The 22,285-nt window shown below is 46.7% G+C and overlaps 1 protein-coding gene across 1 annotated transcript in view; it reads left to right on the forward strand.

Moving 5' to 3' along the window:
* Positions 1-9,530: 9,530 nt before the first annotated feature.
* The window catches only part of IRAG2 (inositol 1,4,5-triphosphate receptor associated 2), a 93,490-nt gene continuing 80,735 nt past the window's right edge, over positions 9,531-22,285 (forward strand). The window contains exons 1-5 of the mRNA XM_044281311.1: positions 9,531-10,083; positions 14,552-14,662; positions 14,740-14,920; positions 19,493-19,569; positions 20,743-20,824. Of these exons, the coding sequence (XP_044137246.1) occupies positions 9,531-10,083; positions 14,552-14,662; positions 14,740-14,920; positions 19,493-19,569; positions 20,743-20,824 (1,004 nt within the window). The remainder of the gene's footprint in view (positions 10,084-14,551; positions 14,663-14,739; positions 14,921-19,492; positions 19,570-20,742; positions 20,825-22,285) is intronic.

Consider the following 22,285-nt stretch of genomic DNA (forward strand, 5'->3'; position numbering starts at 1 on the left):
ACGCTGTAGCGCAGACAGGCGAGCAGCAGCAGGATGTGAACGCCGGAAGCGCGAACAGACGGCCCGCACTTTATGCAGCAGCTCTGACATGTCGGGGTAGTTGTGAATGAACTTCTGCACCACCAAATTCAGCACATGCGCCAAGCAAGGGATGTGCGTCAAATTGGCTAGTCCCAGAGCTGCAACGAGATTTCGCCCATTATCACACACCACCAGGCCGGGCTTGAGGCTCACCGGCAGCAACCACTCGTCGGTCTGTTGTTCTATACCCCGCCACAACTCCTGTGCGGTGTGGGGCCTGTCCCCCAAACATATGAGTTTCAGAATGGCCTGCTGACGTTTACCCCGGGCTGTGCTGAAGTTGGTGGTGAAGGTGTGTGGCTGACTGGATGAGCAGGTGGAAGAAGAGGAGGAGGAAGCCGAGAAGGAGGAGGTGGCAACAGGAGGCAAAGAATGTCGCCCTGCGATCCTTGGCGGCGGAAGGACGTACGCCAAACAGCTCTCCGCCTGGGGCCCAGCTGCCACTACATTTACCCAGTGTGCAGTTAGGGAGATATAGCGTCCCTGGCCGTGCTTACTGGTCCACGTATCTGTGGTTAGGTGGACCTTGCTACAGATGGCGTTGCGCAGTGCACACTTGATTTTATCGGATACTTGGTTGTGCAGGGAAGGCACGGCTCTCTTGGAGAAGTAGTGGCGGCTGGGAACAACATACTGTGGGACAGCAAGCGACATGAGCTGTTTGAAGCTGTCTGTGTCCACCAGCCTAAATGACAGCATTTCATAGGCCAGTAGTTTAGAAATGCTGGCATTCAGGGCCATGGATCGAGGGTGGCTAGGTGGGAATTTACGCTTTCTCTCAAATGTTTGTGAGATGGAGAGCTGAACGCTGCCGTGTGACATGGTTGAGACGCTTGGTGACGGAGGTGGTGGTGGTGTTGGTTGTACATCCCCTGTTTGCTGGGCGGCAGGTGCCAACGTTCCTCCAGAGGCGGAGGAAGAGGCCGAGGCGGCAGCAGCAGAAGAGGCCGAGGCGGCAGCAGCAGAAGAGGTAGCAGGGGGAGCCTGAGTGACTTCCTTGGTTTCAAGGTGTTTACTCCACTGCAGTTCATGCTTTGCATGCAGGTGCCTGGTCATGCAGGTTGTGCTCAGGTTCAGAACGTTAATGCCTCGCTTCAGGCTCTGATGGCACAGCGTGCAAACCACTCGGGTCTTGTCGTCAGCACATTGTTTGAAGAAGTGCCATGCCAGGGAACTCCTTGAAGCTGCCTTTGGGGTGCTCGGTCCCAGATGGCGGCGGTCAGTAGCAGGCGGAGTCTCTTGGCGGCGGGTGTTCTGCTTTTGCCCACTGCTCCCTCTTTTGCTACGCTGTTGGCTCGGTCTCACCACTGCCTCTTCCTCCGAACTGTGAAAGTCAGTGGCACGACCTTCATTCCATGTGGGTTCTAGGACCTCATCGTCCCCTGCATCGTCTTCCACCCAGTCTTGATCCCTGACCTCCTGTTCAGTCTGCACACTGCAGAAAGACGCAGCAGTTGGCACCTGTGTTTCGTCATCAGAGACATGCTGAGGTGGTATTCCCATGTCCTCATCATCAGGAAACATAAGTGGTTGTGCGTCAGTGCATTCTATGTCTTCCACCGCTGGGGAAGGGCTAGGTGGATGCCCTTGGGAAACCCTGCCAGCAGAGTCTTCAAACAGCATAAGAGACTGCGGCATAACTTGAGGCTCAGACAGTTTCCCTGATATGCATGGGGGTGATGTGACAGACTGATGGGGTTGGTTTTCAGGCGCCATCTGTGTGCTTTCTGCAGAAGACTGGGTGGGAGATAATGTGAACGTGCTGGATCCACTGTCGGCCACCCAATTGACTAATGCCTGTACCTGCTCAGGCCTTACCATCCTTAGAACGGCATTGGGCCCCACCATATATCGCTGTAAATTCTGGCGGCTACTGGGACCTGAGGTAGTTGGTACACTAGGACGTGTGGATGTGGCAGAACGGCCACGTCCTCTCCCAGCACCAGAGGGTCCACTAACACCACCACGACCATGTCCACGTCCGCGTCCCTTACTAGATGTTTTCCTCATTGTTATGGTTCACCACAACAACAAAAATATTATTTGGCCCAATGTATTGTATTCAAATTCAGCTGAATATAAATTTGAGGCCTAGTATTTAGGCGCTGGGTGACCGGTATGGATTTAGTGACAGAATTAGACTTGGAAATGCACAGTAGCGTGTGTGTGAAGTTATTCTGAATGACCCTATGTGCACCTTGAATATTATATACCTTTTAGGGATAGATTTCAAATAGCTCTGATATAGCAGAAACCACTAAATTATGAAATTGCTAAATTGGGAATTGTATTTCAACCCAGAACAAAAAATGTGCTTTGACGGACACTAAATAACTTGCCCAGCCACAACAGTACAGCGGTAACGACAGATTTAGCGGGATATAAATTTGAGGCCTAGTATTTAGGCACTGGGTGACCGGTATGGATTAAGTGACAGAATTAGACTGGGATATGGCCAAAAAATAACCACACTATTGCTGGTTAAATGCACTTGGTGTGACAGCTTGACCAACCACACTACTAAGGGTTAAATGCACTTGGTGACGGGCACAGCTTGCCCCTGATGTAGTATATGGCCAAAAAATGAACAGACTATTGCTGGTTAAATGCACTTGGTGTGACAGCTTGACCAACCACACTATTGCTGGTTAAATGCACTTGGTGACAGGCGCAGCTTGCCCCTGATGTAGTATATGGCCAAAAAATGAACAGACTATTGCTGGTTAAATGCACTTGGTGTGACAGCTTGACCAACCACACTACTGAGGGTTAAATGCACTTGGTGACGGGCGCAGCTTGCCCCTGATGTAGTATATGGCCAAAAAATGAACAGACTATTGCTGGTTAAATGCACTTGGTGTGACAGCTTCACCCTGATGTAGGCTTTAGCCAAAAAACAACCACACCATTGAGGGTTAAATGCACTTGGTCGCAGCTTGTGCTGGCGCACCACAAGACACAAAATGGCCGCCGATCACCCCAGAAAAAAGTGACTGACAAACGGTCTGGGCAGCCTAAAAACAGTGAGCAATTGAATTTCAGCAGCTCAATGATCCACAGCTGCAGATCGATCGATTAATCAAGTCCTTTGGAGGAGTTAATCAGCCTAATCTCGCCCTACTGTCGCAGCCGCAACCTCTCCCTACGCTAATCAGAGCAGAGTGACGGGCGGCGCTATGTGACTCCAGCTTAAATAGAGGCTGGGTCACATGGTGCTCTGGCCAATCACAGCCATGCCAATAGTAGGCATGGCTGTGACGGCCTCTTGGGGCAAGTAGTATGACGCTTGTTGATTGGCTGCTTTGCAGCCTTTCAAAAAGCGCCAAGAAAGCGTCACAAAAGCGCCAAGAAAGCGACGAACACCGAACCCGAACTTTTATGAAAATGTCCGGGTTCGGGTCCGTGTCACGGACACCCCAAAATTCGGTACGAACTATACAGTTAGAGTTCGCTCATCCCTATTCGTGACGCCAGTCCCTTTGGACGGTGGCACACCGGTTGGTAGTTGGAATGATGAAGGTACACAGGTAGAATAGTGAACCAAACGTTACTTTTACTGAACAGTTCAACTTTGTACAGCAGGTAGTAACACAGTCTTTCAATCACAGTTTCACAAGTAGGCTTTCTTCACAGAATGGCAGGTATTAATTATGCAAGATACTCAGAGGGTAACTTCACAATGCACTCAGAAGCAGGTTGTACCTTTCCTCAGAAATAATGTACACTGTCCCTTCTAGAACTCCTGCTCTGGCTTTATATCTCAAGGCCCGGATGCCTAAAGGGTGGCTTAAATCCTTGGTAATTATATCTTCCTCAGGTATTAGGCTACTTTCACACTAGCGTTCGGGCGGATCCGTTCTGAACGGATCCGCCCATAATAATGCAGACGGAGGCTCCGTTCAGAACGGATCCGTCTGCATTATATTAGCTAAAAAAAGCTAAGTGTGAAAATAGCCTGGGACGGATCCGTCCAGACTTTCAATGTAAAGTCAATGGGGGACGGATCCGCTTGAAGATTGAGCCACATTGTGGCATCTTCAAACGGATCCGTCCCCATTGACTTACATTGAAAGTCTGGACGGATCCGCACGGATCCGCACGCCTCCGAACGGCCAGGCGGACACCCGAACGCTGCAAGCAGCGTTCAGCTGTCCGCCTGTCCGTGCGGAGGCGAGCGGAGCGGAGGCTGAACGCCACCAGACTGATGCAGTCTGAGCGGATCCGCCTCCATTCAGACTGCATCAGGGCTGGACGGCTGCGTTCGGGTCCGCTCGTGAGCTCCTTCAAACGGAGCTCACGAACGGAAACCCGAACGCTAGTGTGAAAGCAGCCTTAGATTCTTGCTGCACTTTCTACTGCATCTGCCCATCAGGGTTACTTATCTTTCCCTGGGATGTCCCCTTCTTGTGAGGTGGATGACTGTGGGTTTCTTCCAGGAGGTTCTGTCCTGCGACTGGGGTGTCTCTACTGAGCTAATCCTAGCCTCAGGAGCTTCAGGTGGACGAAGTGACTCAGTCCCCTGGAATGAACTAACTCTCCCCTGTCTGGGCCTTCCTATATGTATCTAGGGCTCTCTAGCTCCCTCTAACGTCTGGGAGGCTAAATTACACCCTGACAGGCCTGACACCCAGCTAATACAGGGAAAAACATGCACATGACATTCAATGCAATGAAACACATTAACCTGTGCAGTGCCCACCTTAACCTAGTGGGACACTACACTGGGACTCCACACCGCAGTTCATGCGGCCGAGGGTTTTGCTGCTTGTTTTCAAGACTGCGACAAGAACGTACAGGTCCATTCTTGTGCAGTTACCATGCAAAGCGACAGCAGGCGCCTGCTCACCACCTACTGGAGCTAAACCTAGAACATGGGCCCTGTACCCCCTGCAGCTGTCCTGAAATGACCGGAGGGGCTGGTCGTACGCGTGCACGGCCATTCCATTCATTTCTATGGGAGTTCCGGAAATAGCTGAAATAGCATACGCCAGTCATTTCAGGGGACCTGCAGGGGGTAGGGGCCCCAGTGGTAGGACCTCACCAATCTAATAGTTATCCCCTCCCCTGTGGAAAGAGGATAACTTTAACTAATCGGAATACCCCTTTAATGTCCACCTAGGTGTTCTTAGGCGCATTCCTTCTTTCTTAAGGGCACAGTACACCTGTACTCTATTCTCTCCATTTGTTTTAGGGCTCATGCACACGAAAATATTTTCTTTCAGTGTCCGTTCTGTTTTTTTTTGCGGACCGTATGCGGAACCATTCACTTCAATGGGTCCGCAAAAAAAAACAGAAGTTACTCTGTGTGCATTCCGTTTCAGTATGCCCGTATTTCCTTCCCGCAAAAAAAATAGAACATGTCCTATTATTGTCCGCGTTACGGACAAGGATAGGACTGTTCTATTAGGGCCAAGCTGTTCCGTTCCGCAAAATACAGAATGCACACGGATGTCATCCGTATTTTTTGTGGATCATTTTTTTGCGGACCGCAAAATGCATACAGTCGTGTGCATGAGGCCCTACAGGTGAATAGGAGAAAATGATCTATTATCCCCTGTTATCAGCAGTTTCAGGGTATGACCACATGGCCCGCTCATGTCACGGTTGTATCAATAGCCTTCAATCCCGCACAGTTTTTCAGCCGTGCAGTACTCAACCGGAGTGTGGCCACAACTGTGCCATGTGGTCGTACCCAGGGGAGGATTGGGAATTTACGCTGGGTTCAGACCTGAGCGTTCGCGATGGAGCGCTCTGTATGCGCGTTTGCAATCGCGCATACAGAGACAAGCGAACGCCCATTGTCGCGCGTTCCCGCTGAAGTCTATGTACGGGAACACGCGACAAGACGCCCCAAAGAAGCTCATGTACTTCTTGGGGCGTCGGGCTTTTTACAGCGCGATCGTACGCGCTGTAAAACGCTCAGGTGAGAACCATTCCCATAGGGAATCATTGGTTCTTGCCTGTTGAGCGTTTTACAGCGCATAGGAACGCGCTGTAAAACGCTCAGGTGTGAACCCAGCCTTAAAGTTGCCCCAATGTTGTAGGTGGGTCCAAACTGACAGACAGCGGGGCAATATAAGTAGATGGGGCCAATACCATAGTGCAGCACAAAATACCACCCCTCTCTGGTGGGCGTCAATAGCTGCTATGTTCTGTCCTCCCGTAATGAAGCAGGGGGCTTAGATACAGCCCTACATTCAGCATGCTGCCTGGACTTCTTCTAGTAATGACCCCTATAGTGCCCCCAGTAGTACTTACCTATCCAGAGGCAGTGAGGACGGCTCTAGTGGCCCTATGAGCATTGGCCAAGATGAAAATTTTCCAGTCCATCCCTGGTTTTACCCGTAGGGCTTATCCAAACGCCTGTAAGTGTTTTGTAGTCCACAAATCACGGATTCGCAAAACACAGATTCTGCATGCCGCCATTTTTTTTAAATTTAAGTTCTACAGGAATAACCTATCCTTGTCTGCAAAACAGACAACAATAGGACATGTTTTATTGTTTTTGCGGGGCTGTGGAAAGGACTTATGGATGCGGACAGCATACCGCCCCATTGAGATAAATAGGTCCACATCCAATGCGCAAAAAATGTGGATTGGATGCGGACCAAAACTATGGCCGCGTGGATGAGCCCTTAGATTGGGGAGAAGTTGGCTGCTGGAAAATATATCTATATACACTGGCAGGTTGATGGTTACTGATGATATTGTCCTCCACCCCACCCAGTGCTTGGGCAGCAGGAGCCGCTTAGCACAGGAACCGGTAAGCATGGACCCCCTTGTCCTTGCTAGCGCTGTCCAATAACATTTGTAGCTTTTTCACCCCAAGCACATGACTGACGGAGATGTGTCTAATTAATGACGACTGTTCTTTGTAAATTTGTAAATTACTCCCTATGGGTCTGTGAAAACCACGGACACAACATGGACGCAATCTTTGTTTGGTCCACAGTTTTCATGGACCTAGGATATGTTCTGGAAATTAATTATCAGCCTAGCAGGGTCCGTAAAATACAGGCAGGCATGCTCAACCTGCGGCCCTCCAGCTGTTGCAAAACTACAACTCCCAGCATGCCTGGACAGCTTACAGCTATCAGCCTACAGCAGGGCATGGTGGGAGTTGTAGTTTTACAACAGCTGGAGGGCCGCAGGTTGAGCATGCCTGCTTTATGGGAATCTTCACAAATGCACCACTGACCATCTTCTCACCGATGTCACCACAGACGTGTGAAAGAAACAGTGCTAAGGCAGGTGACAAGAGTTGTTGCTCTCATTTATCAGAGATCCTTTTGAATGTTATATCCGATACCTGATTGGCTAGGGTCACCATTTGTTTTTTTTCCCTTCAGTTACATGTAGTACATTTCCCCAAAAATGATATCTTTTGTATGAATTAAAGTTTAAAAAAAAATAAAAAAAAGAAGTTGCTGATGTCTGAAGCTTCCTGGCCCTCTGATATAATGTTGCTGCAGTTCTGCCTAGTGTCCACAAAGGGGCAGTGTCTGAGCAGTTCTCCTGATGGGGGAGGGATACATCAGGAGCACATAAGTTGCTGAGTGGAGCAGACACCTGCTTTATATTATGCAGATGGTGGGAGTTTGATTCCCTTCACAGGGGAAACAACTGAACCTCCAGATCTAGTAAAGAGTTCCAGAAAAAAACTGGTTGCAGGTCTGTTCAATTACATGTGTATTCTTCTGGACTGTGTGTATAACATCATAGTGCTCAGATATAATGGAATAAGTGTCTTCTAACAACTCAAATCTCTATGTTGGTTTATGATATGTTTAGTATTTGTAAGGCCTCATTCACACAGTCTTCTGGTCAGTGATTTCCATCAGTGATTGTGAGCCAAAACCAGGAGTGGAGCCTCCACGGAGATCAGGTATGCTGTGAAAACTGCAGTATTTAATGTTTTTTGTATAAAAGGGTATTTCAATAGGTATAAGTGTGGACAGGGCATAACTATCAGATCTGTGGGTGTCCTACTGCTAGGACCCCCACGAATCACAAGAACAGGGCCCCATACCCCCTGCACGCCCCTTACTGATCCTCTAATCCGCTCCATTCATTTCTATGGGTGTTCTGGAGATCGCCGAGTACAGTGTTTTTTGGGAGCAGCAAGGAGCCTGCAGGGGGTTATGGGGCCCCTGTTCTTGTGATCATGGGGGTCATGTAGGTAGGACCCCCACCGATCTGATAGTTATTCCCTATCATGTGGGTTACACATAACATGGAAAATAACCTCATCAAAAATGTTTTAAGAATGTAAAAAAAAAATTGATTTAAACAATAGGTCATTTTCTGATGATTAGTGTTGAGTGAACTTGTGGTGCAAAGTTCAGGTTATCTAAGAATTCCATTATGGATTCTGCTAATACGGACCATAACTTCACTGGTTGAATCTCACAAGTTTGTATATGATTTGAGCTTCAGATATAATAAGATGTAATGTTGCTACGCTGTATCCTGTGTCGCCATCTTCCTAGAATAGACGTAAAATTGTATGGTTTCATGTACATAATGTCATTTTGAAGCAGTGCAGATGTCCCTGAATGTCTACATCCTTCTTAGTGATCATACAATTTGGTCGTTATAAATCCTCAGTGTCAGTCCCCCGAGTACTGCCCAGAGCCCCAAAAATGTAATTCTGCTTCATTGTTCTGTCTGGTGCTTGGAAGACTGGATGACGTATAATTAGGCGGACTTGCCATTTAGGACTGAAACCGTCAATTATTAAGTGGCATACATAGTCATCACAGTAGATTAAGACTACTTTCACACCTGCGGATCCGTCTTGTATCTGCACAGACTGATCCGCACCGATAATGCAAACGATGGGATCCATTCAGAACGATCAGTCCTGACTGACATTAAAAGTCAATGGGGGATGGATCCGTTTTCAAATGCACCATTTTGTGCCAGTGAAAACGGATCCGTCCCCATTGCCTTCCATTGTAAGTCAGGACGGATCAGTTTGGCTCTGCATCGCCAGGTGGACACCCAAACGCTGCAAGCAGCGTTTTGGTGTCCGCCTCCAGAGCGGAATGGAGGCGGAACGGGGCCAAACTGATGCATTCTGAACGGATCCTTATCCATTCAGCATGCATTGGGGCTGAACTGATCCGTTTTGGGCCGCTTGTGAGAGCCCTGAACAGATCTCACAGGCGGACCCAGAAACACCAGTGTGAAAGTAGCCTAAGATGGCTGTAGAACATCCTATCAAGGCTGTGCCCAGTGGTGTAATGGCAACTATTAAATGGCTCTGTGAAAGTGTTATTCGGTGGCCTAAAGATATTAGACCTGGCCCGAGTTGGGCAGAATCTAGGGGAGAAGTTATTAGGAGCGCCACCTGGTGTTGCATTTTAAAGCTCTGTCCTGTGTGTTTTTTTTTTTTTTTTTTTTTTTTTTTTTCCCTTTCTTTTAACTGTAGGAAATTCATAGTAAAGATGTCGGAGTCTGGCTCTGCCACCAAGCGCCATAACCCGGTGGACAGCATCCGCCGGAAAATCAAAACCATCGAAATGCGAGATCAAGAGTCCAATCCATCTTTACAGATCCCCAAGTTCCAGTCCCGGAACTTTGACAGCCCGCAGTCCAACACGAAGAAAAACTTGGAGGAGGTTTTGAAGAATCGGGCCATGAGGAACACCAGCAAGGATCTGGTCAGCTTCTCCAGTCCTGGGAATGGCACTTTGTTCTCCCCAGCTGTGCAGTCTCCAAGTCTGCAGCAAGTGACAGACTGTGCCAGCCTAGTATCCAAGGATCAGAACAAGAAGGTGCGGTCAACCTGCGGGTCACAGAGCTGCTCAACCCCCCTCGTGGGACCTCGTGACACTCACTTTAAGTTTCAGTCAGTCCTCCCCAGCTCTGAGTATAAAAGCATCATACTGGAAGATCGACTCCTCCCATCTGTCCCCAGCTTTTACTTTGACCGTAAATCTGATCACTTTACATTGAAATCTCCTGTCGTGAAGAGGCTGTCGATGAGTGAGAGCGCAGGTAATGGGAGAAAAAAATCTGGCCTACAAAAGTAGCTGAAGGTCAAAGAGGACTTGTTGGGTAAAAAAGCAAAATAAGTCCATGTGCTCAGTCACTTGTTCCCTGAATATAGCACATTTTTGTTTTGTTTTTCTCTTGATTGTCCATAACATATCAGAGATCTGCCCCCCCCCCCCCCTCAATAGTATTTGGCATACTGTATGCTAATACTGTGGTCTGCCATGGGGCATCAACCACATAACTGTAAGTGATGTCTACAGAATCAGCGGTCAGCCTTAGAGGAATGCAGAAGCCTAGTGAGATCCTTCTCAAGAGACCAAGCTGGGTAAAGATCTCCTTCTGGAACAGAGTGGCATTGCAAGCAGATGGAATCTTCAGCAGAGACCAGCAGCTTCAGGAGACCAGTCATGGTAACAGTTTATAAGGCTGAAAAATACATTTGTCCATCCAGTTCGGCCTGTTATCCTGCAAGTTGATCCAGAGGAAGGCAAAAAAAAAATGAGGTAGAAGCCAATTTTTCCCACTTAAGGGGAAAAAAATTCCTTCCCGACTCCAATCAGGCAATCAGAATAACTCCGTGGATCAACGACCCCTCTCTAGTAGCTATAACCTGTAATATTATTACACTCCAGAAATACATCCAGGCCCCTCTTGAACTCTTTTTTTGTACTCACTATCACCACCTCCTCAGGCAGAGCTCCATAGTCTCACTACTCTTGCCGTAAAGAATCTTCTTCTTTGTTTACGTACAAACCTTCTTTCCTCCAGATGCAGAGGATGTCCCCTCGTCACAGTCCTGGGGATAAATAGATGATGAGAGAGATCTCTGTACTGACCCCTGATATATTTATACATAGTTATTAGATCTCCCCTAATCTTTCAGGGTACTGTAGTTCCCCCATTCCAGTTATTACTTTAGTTGCCCTCCTCTGAACCCTCTCCAGCTCTGCTATGTCTGCCTTGTTTACAGGAGCCCAAAACTGTACACAGTACTCCATGTGTGGTCTGACTAATGATTTGTAAAGTGGTAGGACTATGTTCTCATCGTGGGCATCTAAGCCCCTTTTGATGCAACTCATTATCTTATTGACCTTGGCAGCAGCTGCCTGACAATGTTTTCTACAGCTTAGTTTGCTGTTCACTATAATTCCTAGGTCCTTTTCCATGTCAGTGTTACCGAGTGTTTTACCATTTAGTATGTACTGGTGACTTGCATTATTCCTTCCCATGTGCATAACTTTACATTTGTCAGTGTTAAACCTCATCTGCCACTTATCTGCCCAAGCCTCTAATCTATCCAGATCTATCTGTAGCGTATACTGTCCTTCTGTGTTAATTACTTTACACAGTTTAGTGTCCTCTTCAAAAATGTATATTTTACTGTGCAAGCCTTCTACAAGATCATTAAGGAATACCGTATTTTTCGCCCTAGAAGACGCACCGGCCCTTAAGACGCACCTAGGTTTTTGAGGAGGAAAATAAATATTTTGAACCAAAAGGTGGGCTTTGAACTAATGGTAGCCTGTGGATGACACTGTGTTATGGGGGGGGGGGGGGGGAAATCTGTGGATGACACTGTTATGGGGGGGGATCTGTGGATGACAGATAAATAGTATCTTATGCTATGTCTCATCCACAGATTCCCCCACCCCCCATAAGTGTCCCTGTGTATTGACCCCCAAAACAGGGGGTGGGGGCTGGCATCTACACTAGTGTTATAATGGCAGCGGGGCTCGGTGCAGTCATTGTATTCTATTGCACCGGGCATCACTGTACTAATCGTAACTGCAGGCAATGTTTAACTATACAATATCTTCAATCCAGCAGCCTGTACTCATGAATGTAGGAGGCAGGAGACTGGGTGGGTGGTCAGGCACTAGTCACGTGCCCGCGCCGCCTGCTTCATTCACAAAGTGGGCGGAGCAGGCGCGTGACATAGTGAGTTGCACTGCCAGTGCCCGCCTGCCCACCCTCCTGCCTGCTACGGACATAAGTACAGGTTGCTGGATTGAAGATATTCTATTGTTAAACATTGCCTGCAGTTAGATACGATTAGTACAGTGAGCGGGGCCGGTGCAATAGAATACAATGACTGCACCGGGCCCCGCTGCCATTACAAAACTAGATGCTGGCCCCCAGCCCCTCCTTGCTGATACACCTCCGACCGCTCTGTGCAGCATGCGGTCAGCGGTGTATCAGTGTAAACGGCAACATTCACCCCTTAAGACGCACTGCCATTCTCCTCCCCCCCCCCCCCCCCCCACACACACACACACCCACACAAAAATACGGTATATTGAGGATAATAGGGCCCAATACTGACCCCTGAGGTACCCCACTAGTGACAGTGACCCAATCTGAGTGTGTACCATTAATAACCACCCTCTGTTTTCTATCACTGAGCCAGTTGGGCAGACTAGATGGGCCAAATGGTTCTTATCTGCTGACTTATTCTATGTTTCAGTTACTTACCCAGACTTTTTCTCCCTGTCCAAGCATTTTCATTTTCTATACTAAACTTTCATGCAGTACAGTGTCAAATGCTTTGGAGAAGTCCAGATATACGACATCCATTGATTCGCCGCTGTCAAGTCTCTAGCACTTACCTCCTCATGGAACCTGATTGATTAGTTTGACATGACCGATCCCTCATGAAGCTATGCTGATATGGCGTTATTTGCTTATTTTCATTGAGGCACTCCAAGATAGCATTTCTTAGAAAACCTTCAAACAGTTTACCCACGACAGATGTTAAACTTACCGGCCTATAGTTTCCAGGCGCTGTTTTTAGACCCTTTTTGAATATTGGCACCACATTTGCCATGCGCCAATCCTGTGGGACATTCCCTGTCAGTATAGAGTCCGCAAATATCAGAAATAATTCTCTGGCTATGACATTACTTAATTCTCTTAGAATGCAGGGGTGTATGCCATCTGGTCCTGGCAATTTTGTCTCTTTTAATCTTTTTAAGACACCGCTGTACTTCTTCCTGGCTTAGACCTCCCATCCCACTGATTGCTCTTCTGAAGCTTCTGTCTACTTGAGATGCTGTTGAGCTTGTTTGTCACTTTGAGGCTATCTGCTGGGAATGGACAGCATCAGAGTGGTGCTGTATGTAGACATCACCCAAGAAATGAAGATGTGGTTGCTGCCCTGATAAAGGACCACACTCTATAAAACATACCGATTTACTATGGGGGTCAGCTATCGGGAACAGGTCTGACCAGAAAATAATAAAAGCGCTTTACTCAAGGAGCATAGAACAGTAAGTACATGAATTTACTTTGCACTTTTTACTCCCATGACAGATCCTCTTTCACACCTCCGGTATTATGGTTTTAATTCCAGCAGGCTGTTCCGGTAGAGAAGGATCCGTTACTAAATAGATTGAAAGTCAATGGGTGACCGTTTTATACTTTTATTTTTTTTTACGGATCAGTCACCATTGACTTATATTGATTTCAGTGCCGGATTGTTTTTTTCCGTTTTTATGACTGGCACAAAACCACAGCTTGCAGAAAACTGAATGCTGATGAAACTAAAGACATCCTGAACGGATCTCTTTCCATTCAGAATGCATGAGGACTAAACTGAAATGTTTTCTTTTTCCGTTATTGAGCTCTTCTGCCGGATCTCAATACCGGAAGACGACACAAGTGTGAAAGTAGCCTGTGTGGTTTTTTTTTTTACTGCTTTGATCACCCAGCTTTGTCTGTAATGTTGCTGGTAGGATCGTTTATAGCAACGATCTCATGGACAACTGATCATCTGCATTGTGGCCGATCAAATCATTTTGTTTATGGGTAGCTTTACTAGAGATGCGTAGTGGTGCTCTGACAACTTTTCAGACATAATTATAAAAAAGAAACTGGCTACACACCATTTTACATACAAACAATAGAGCTAAGAAATGGGGATCATTCTAGATAAAATTGGTACAATACCTACTATAAATGAGTCAATGGAAGCTCTTAGCACACATAGTTGATCAAACGTGTGTTGGGCCCATCTACCAGGCATCAAGGTAGCTTCCACAGATGGGTCCCTAACACTAAATATACTGCTTCTCTTGGACTTGCCTAAGCCTACAATATTCAGAGCAGTGTAGGAACCAGCTACAAACGTATTCTGCTCAGAAGCCCCAGGTAGATGGGCGAGTTCAGTGCTACCCTCAATTAATACTACAAGAAAATTTAGACTAGAACCTTCAGAATCACAGGTGCATATCCATGAAGCAAACATGATATTAAAAAAGAAAATGGCTGCACAACATTATACCTTTCAGACCTGCTATAGAGGCTGGTTGTCAGCAGTAATAGATGGAATAGCTGTTACTGTAGTATAAGGTGTGTGATCTCATGTCTGATCACAGTGTAATTATATTACTATTATATTCAGTGATGTCAGTAATGGGAGCTGTGACAAATTAATGGAATAAATTCATACTTTCGAATAATCTTGTTGTAGGTCTCAGGCTTATGATGGAGAACAAGCCGGAGCCCGCTGCTGAGGTCAGCCTAATCTGTGAGGAAGACTTATTGAACAGTATCTTCTACGCATGTGATACAGAGCACAGAGGTGGGGAGTAGAGGGTTATTGAAATTATGGACTGACGAATTTGTCGCTTGTGCCAATTTTCTCATCTTCTACGACAGGTAAAGTGGCAGTGTCCAAGATTGTGGATTACTTGCGGCACACAACTAGTCGTGGCTCTGAAGATAGCGGCCTTAGTGAGCTGTGTAACATGCTAGACCCTGAAAAGAGGGACATCTCCATGGACCTGGACACCTATCACGCCATCATGAGGGAATGGGTGGATGACTGCAGAAACAATGGGTGAGCAGCTTAACCTCCTCCCGTCACACTAACGCCGAAAGGCGTCAATGCTGCGGCGCTCCCAGGTCACACTAACGCCAATAGGCGTCATCTCGCGAGACGCGAGATTTCCTGTGAACGCGCGCACACAGGCGCGCGCGCTCACAGGAACGGAAGGTAAGCGAGTGGATCTCCAGCCTGCCAGCGGCGATCGCTCGCTGGCAGGCTGGAGATCCGAATTTTTTAACCCCTAACAGGTATATTAGACGCTGTTTTCATAACAGCGTCTAATATACCTCCTACCTGGTCCTCTGGTGGTCCCTTTTGTTAGGATCGACCACCAGAGGACTCAGGTAGGTCAGTACAGTCGCACCAAACACCACACTACACCCCCCCCCCCGTCACTTATTAACCCCTTATAAACCCCTGATCACCCATGATCACCCCATATAAACTCCCTGATCACCCCCCTGTCATTGATCACCGCCCTGTCATTGATCACCCCCCTGTCAGGCTCCGTTCAGACGTCAGTATGATTTTTACGGATCCACGGATACATGGATCGGATCCGCAAAAAGCATACGGACGTCTGAATGGAGCCTTACAGGGGTGTGATCAATGACAGGCGGGTGATCACCCATATACACTCCCTGATCACCCCCTGTCATTGATCACTCCCCTGTAAGGCTCCATTGAGACGTCAGCATGCGTTTTGTGGATCCGATCCATGTATCCATGGATCCGTAAAAAATCATGCGCATGTCTGATTGGAGCCTTACAGGGGGGGTGATCAGTGACAGGGGGGTGATCACCCTGATTACCCTGATCACCCCCTGTCATTGATAACCCCCCTGTAAGGATCCATTCAGACGTCCGCATGCGTTTTGTGGATCTGATCCATGTATCCATGGATCCGTAAAAAATCATGCGGATGTCTGAATGGAGCCTTACAGGGGGGGTGATCAGTGACAGGGGGGTGATTACCCTGATCACCCCCTGTCATTGATAACCCCCCTGTAAGGCTCCATTCAGACGTCCGCATGCGTTTTGTGGATCCGATCCATGTATCCATGGATCCGTAAAAAATCATGCGGATGTCTCAATGAAGCCTTACAGGGGGGGGTGATCAGTGACGGGGGGTGATTACCCTGATCACCCCCTGTCATTGATAACCCCCCTGTAAGGCTCCATTCAGACGTCCGCATGCGTTCTGTGGATCCGATACATGTATCCATGGATCCGTAAAAAATCATGCGGATGTCTGAATGGAGCCTTACAGGGGGGGTGATCAGTGACAGGGGGTGATCACCCTGATTACCCTGATCACCCCCTGTCATTGATAACCCCCCTGTAAGGCTCCATTCAGACGTCCGCATGCGTTTTGTGGATCCGATACATGTATCCATGGATCCGTAAAAAATCATGCGGATGTCTGAATGGAGCCTTACAGGGGGGGTGATCAGTGACAGGGGGGTGATCACCCTGATTACCCTGATCACCCCCTGTCATTGATAACCCCCCTGTAAGGCTCCATTCAGACGTCCGCATGCGTTTTGTGGATCCGATACATGTATCCATGGATCCGTAAAAAATCATGCGGATGTCTGAATGGAGCCTTACAGGGGGGGTGATCAGTGACAGGGGGGTGATCACCCTGATTACCCTGATCACCCCCTGTCATTGATAACCCACCTGTAAGGCTCCATTCAGACGTCCGCATGCGTTCTGTGGATCCGATACATGTATCCATGGATCCGTAAAAAATCATGCGGATGTCTGAATGGAGCCTTACAGGGGGGGTGATCAGTGACAGGGGGGTGATCAGGGAGTCTATATGGGTGATCACCCCCCTGTCATTGATCACCCCCCTGTCATTGATCACCCCCCTGTCATTGATCACCCCCCTGTCATTGATCACCCCCCTGTCATTGATCACCCCCCCCCCCCCCCCCCCTTGGTAAGGCTCCATTCAGACATTTTTTTTGGCACAAGTTAGCGGAAATTTTTTGTTTGTTCTTGTTTTTGTTTTTTCTTACAAAGTCTCATATTCCACTAACTTGTGTCAAAAAATAAAATCTCCCATGAACTCGCCGTACCCCTCACGGAATCCAAATGCGTAAACATTTTTAGACATTTATATTCCAGACTTCTTCTCACGCTTTAGGGCCCCTAAAAAGCCAGGGCAGTATAAATACCCCACATGTGACCCCATTTCGGAAAGAAGACACCCCAAGGTATTCCGTGAGGGGCATATTGAGTCCATGAAAGATTGAAATTTTTGTCCTAAGTTAGCGGAAAGTGAGACTTTGTGAGAAAAAAACAAAAAAAAATCAATATCCGCTAACTTATGCAAAAAAAAAAAAAATTCTAGGAACTCGCCATGCCCCTCATTGAATACCTTGGGGTGTCTTCTTTCCAAAGTGGGGTCACATGTGGGGTATTTATACTGCCCTGGCTTTTTAGGGGCCCGAAAGTGTGAGAAGAAGTCTGGGATCCAAATGTCTAAAAATGCCCTCCTAAAAGGAATTTGGGCCCCTTTGCGCATCTAGGCTGCAAAAAAGTGTCCCACATGTGGTATCGCCGTACTCAGGAGAAGTTGGGCAATGTGTTTTGGGGTGTCATTTTACATATACCCATGCTGGGTGAGAGAAATATCTTGGTCAAATGCCAACTTTGTATAAAAAAATGGGAAAAGTTGTCTTTTGCCAAGATATTTCTCTCACCCAGCATGGGTATATGTAAAATGACACCCCAAAACACATTGCCCAACTTCTCCTGAGTACGGCGATACCAGATGTGTCACACTTTTTTGATGCCAAGGTGGGCAAAGGGGCGCATATTCCAAAGTGCACCTTTCGGATTTTACCGGCCATTTTTTACACATTTTGATTGCAAGGTACTTCTTACACATTTGGGCCCCTAAATTGCCAGGGCAGTATAACTACGCCACAAGTGACCCCATTTTGGAAAGAAGACACCCCAAGGTATTCCGTGAGGGGCATGGCGAGTTCCTAGAATTTTTTATTTTTTGTCGCAAGTTAGTGGAATATGAGACTTTGTAAGGAAAAAAGATAAAAAAAAAAAAAATCATCATTTTCCGCTAACTTGTGACAAAAAATAAAAAATTCTAGGAACTCGCCATGCCCCTCACGGAATACCTTGGGGTGTCTTCTTTCCAAAATGGGGTCACTTGTGGCGTAGTTATACTGCCCTGGCAATTTAGGGGCCCAAATGTGTGAGAAGTACCTTGCAATCAAAATGTGTAAAAAATGGCCTGCAAAATCTGAAAGGTGCACTTTGGAATATGTGCCCCTTTGCCCACCTTGGCAGCAAAAAAGTGTGACACATCTGGTATCGCCGTACTCAGGAGAAGTTGGGGAATGTGTTTTGGGGTGTCATTTTACATATACCCATGCTGGGTGAGAGAAATATCTTGGCAAAAGACAACTTTTCCCATTTTTTTATACAAAGTTGGCATTTGACCAAGATATTTTTCTCACCCAGCATGGGTATATGTAAAATGACACCGCAAAACACATTCCCCAACTTCTCCTGAGTACGGCGATACCAGATGTGTCACACTTTTGTGCTGCCAAGGTGGGCAAAGGGGGACATATTCCAAAGTGCACCTTTTGGATTTCACCGGTCATTTTTTACACATTTTGATTGCAAAGTTCTTCTCACACATTTGGGCCCCTAAATTGCCAGGGCAGTATAACTACGCCACAAGTGACCCCATTTTGGAAAGAAGACACCCCAAGGTATTCCGTGAGGGGCATGGCAAGTTTTTAGAATTTATTTTTTGTCGCAAGTTAGTGGAATATGAGACTTTGTAAGAAAAAATAAAAAAAATGAAATCATCATCATTTTCCGCTAACTTGTGACAAAAAATAAAAAGTTCTATGAACTCACTATGCCCATCAGCGAATACCTTAGGGTGTCTACTTTCCGAAATGGGGTCATTTGTGGGGGTTTTCTACTGTTTGGGCATTGTAGAACCTCAGGAATCATGACAGGTGCTCAGAAAGTCAGAGCTGTTTCAAAAAGCGGAAATTCACATTTTTGTACCATAGTTTGCAAATGCTATAACTTTTACCCAAACCATTTTTTTTTTTGCCCAAACATTTTTTTTTTATCAAAGACATGTAGAACAATAAATTTGGCGAAAAATGTATATATGGATGTTGTTTTTTTTGCAAAATTTTACAGCTGAAAGTGAAAAATGTCATTTTTTTGCAAAAAAATCGTTAAATTTCGATTAATAACAAAAAAGTAAAAATGTCAGCGGCAATGAAATACCACCAAATGAAAGCTCTATTAGTGAGAAGAAAAGGAGGTAAAATTCATTTGGGTGGTAAGTTGCATGACCGAGCAATAAACCGCTAAAGTTGTGGAGTGCCGATTTGTAAAAAAGGGCCTGGTCACTAGGGGGGTATAAACCTGTGGTCCTTAAGTGGTTAAAGGGGGTATGCTTGATTGCTTTTTCTTCTTACCTCATGGGGTCACTGTTTATACTAGAAACAGACTAGAAGTCAGAGGTTATTGGGTGAGCTAAATGCCAATTCCTTTATATTTTTTATTTATTTCATATAGGACAGAAAACAAAACCAAAGAGTCCATCCTGGCTGCAGAAGATTCTTTGATAAAACTACGAGAGGGTCTTATTGCAGGTAAGAAACTATTGTTCCAAGAGAATCATAATTTTTACACAGTGGCCATTGTGTATTGAGGAACAAATAAACCACTTACATACCCTGCTTATTACAAGGTGGATCCCATCTTTATGATGGATTCAAAACTCTCAATGGAGGAGGCCCCAGGACAATTGCCCCTTCTGTCCTGTAAACATCTAGTTCTGATTGCACCTGTATGGTCTCATCCTTCTGTAGAATAAGCTCCACAGCTCTCAATCACCACACCTGGTCGTACCTGGTACTGCACTACCCTACATCACACACCTGGTCATACACTGTAGTGCACTGTACTACCCTACATCGCCATACCTGGTACTGCACTACCCTACATCACCACACCTGGTCATACTGCACTGCACTACCCTACATCACCACACCTGGTCATACTGCACTGCACTCATCACCAGCCACTGATCTCTAGAACAGGGGGATATCGCGCTCTCTCTCCTCACTGCCTCATAGGAAGTGAGACCCACTCGATGGAAACTCTAGGGGCCCATCTTGCTACCATTTCATGTAGCGAGAAGAGCGGGCATGATATGCGTGTGCTTCTCTCACCTCGTTGTAGAGATCAGTGGGGGTCTCAGTGCAAAGACCCTACCAACCTAAACTTTTGATAAGTCCCTACAACTTATAAAGTTTTTTTTTTTTTCAGTGATTGATAGCATTCTATGTGTAAGGGTCCATTAACACACCTGTAGAATGGGTGCGGACCCATTCATTCTCAATGGGGACGGAAAAGATGCGGGCAGCACACATTGTGCTGTCCGCATCCGCATTTCCGGTCTGCGTCTCCCAAAAAAAAAACAAAAAAAAAAACAGGTCCTATTCTTGTCTGCAATGGATCCGCAATATGCTACGGACGTGTGAATGGACCCGGAGTGTGTATACACAGGTAGCTGTCGGTCACTGATGACATGACCCCCATGTACAACTGGGCTCAGAGAGAGTAGAGATATAATGTATAAAATGCAGTTTTTACTGTATCTTTCCCTACAAAATAATACACCAATCTGCCCAGCTCCTCCTGCTCTATAACCTGGTGCCTGCCAATTGCATTCCATGGTGACAGGTTCCCTTTAAGTTTGCACTGTCTAAATATTAAACCCGATCAGCAAATCTGTCCCGTTGTGCTTTCCTTGTGTTTAGTGCGAAGAATTTCTGGCACCACTATGAATGTAACCTGTGGAAGTCTGGAGGCTTTCGGAGGCGATGTATCCAGAGGAGATCTGTGAGTGGCAGTAATATGATATATACTGCACCGATATAAGAGATAACAGGATTCACTGCCCTTGCAGAGGCATCACACAATCAAATATGTGAAAGGAACACCCTGCACCCCTGCCCATCAGGTGTAGCCCTGGCACCGTAAATCAGCGTAAAGACTACACAGCTCTGCCAACCTTGTAGTGGAGGGTGCTTGCTACTAATGCGCTGCTCCTAAGTCAATGAGAGCAATGCTGTAATAATGAGGTCCCTCCACTATAAGGTTGACGGGATGATGAACAGCTGATCGGCAGGGATGCAGGTTGTCAGACCCCAACATAAACTAGTGATGGCCAATCCTGGGGACAGGCCATCTCTTGGTAACGGCTGGAAAACCCCTGTAAATTCTGTTGCCAACCTTTCACAGTTGCGTTTTAGCCTGATCCGGCAGGGATCAGCAAAAACACATCCATTTCTGATAATACAACTATCTGTGTCTGTTACGAACGGATCCGGTTGTATTGTCTTTGAAAATAGCCATGTTTGATCCGGCAGTAAAACCGTTAATGGGGAACAGATCCGTTTTGATATTGTGTCCAATAAAATGGATCCGACACCATTGTATGTCTATTTTGCTCAGTATCCCGTGCCGGACAGAAAACCACAGCCGTTCTGTTCAGTTTTGTTCCGGTTGATAGTGAATTTGCACAAAACTGAAGCGTTTTTCTCCGGTATTTAGATCCTTTAATGGAAAAGTTACACAAGTGTGAAAGTAGCCTAACACTATAAGAATATAGATTGATTGTATCTTGTCCTGCTCGTACAGAGGAGTTTGTTACAATTTATCATGTATGTAACAGCTATAAGGCCCCTTTCACACGAGCGAGTTTTCTGTGCGGGTGCAATGCATGACATGAACACATTGCACCCGCACTGAATCCTGACCTATTCATTTCAATGGGTCTGTGTACATGAGCGTTGTTTTTCACGCATCAGTTCTGCGTTGCGTGAAAATCGCAGCATGTTCTATATTCAGCGTTTTTCACGCAGCCCTGGCCCCATAGAAGTGAATGGGGCTGCGTGAAAAAACGCATTGCATGTGCGGGTGCGATGTGTTTTTCACTGATTGTTGCTAGGAGATGTTGTTTGTAAACATTCAGTTTTTTTATCACGCGCGTGAAAAACGCATCAAAACGCATTGCACCCGCGCGGAAAAATCTGAACGCAATCGCAGACAAAACTGACTGACTGAACTTGCTTGCAAAATAGTGCGAGTTTCACTGAACGCATCCGGACCTAATCCGTCACGCTCGTGTGAAAGGGGTCTAAGGCCTCTTGCACAAAGCCGTAGTGCTCCCGTGGCCGTATTGCGGGCCGCATACGGCAGTTCTGCATTACACGGGGCACCAGCCGTGTGCATTTCGCATCATGGATGTGGACCCGTTCACTTGAATGGGTCCGCAAATCCGGAGATGCGGTACGGAAC

The sequence above is a fragment of the Bufo gargarizans genome, chromosome 2 (genome assembly GCF_014858855.1).
Source record: "Bufo gargarizans isolate SCDJY-AF-19 chromosome 2, ASM1485885v1, whole genome shotgun sequence".
Classification (NCBI taxonomy): Eukaryota; Metazoa; Chordata; class Amphibia; order Anura; family Bufonidae; genus Bufo; species Bufo gargarizans.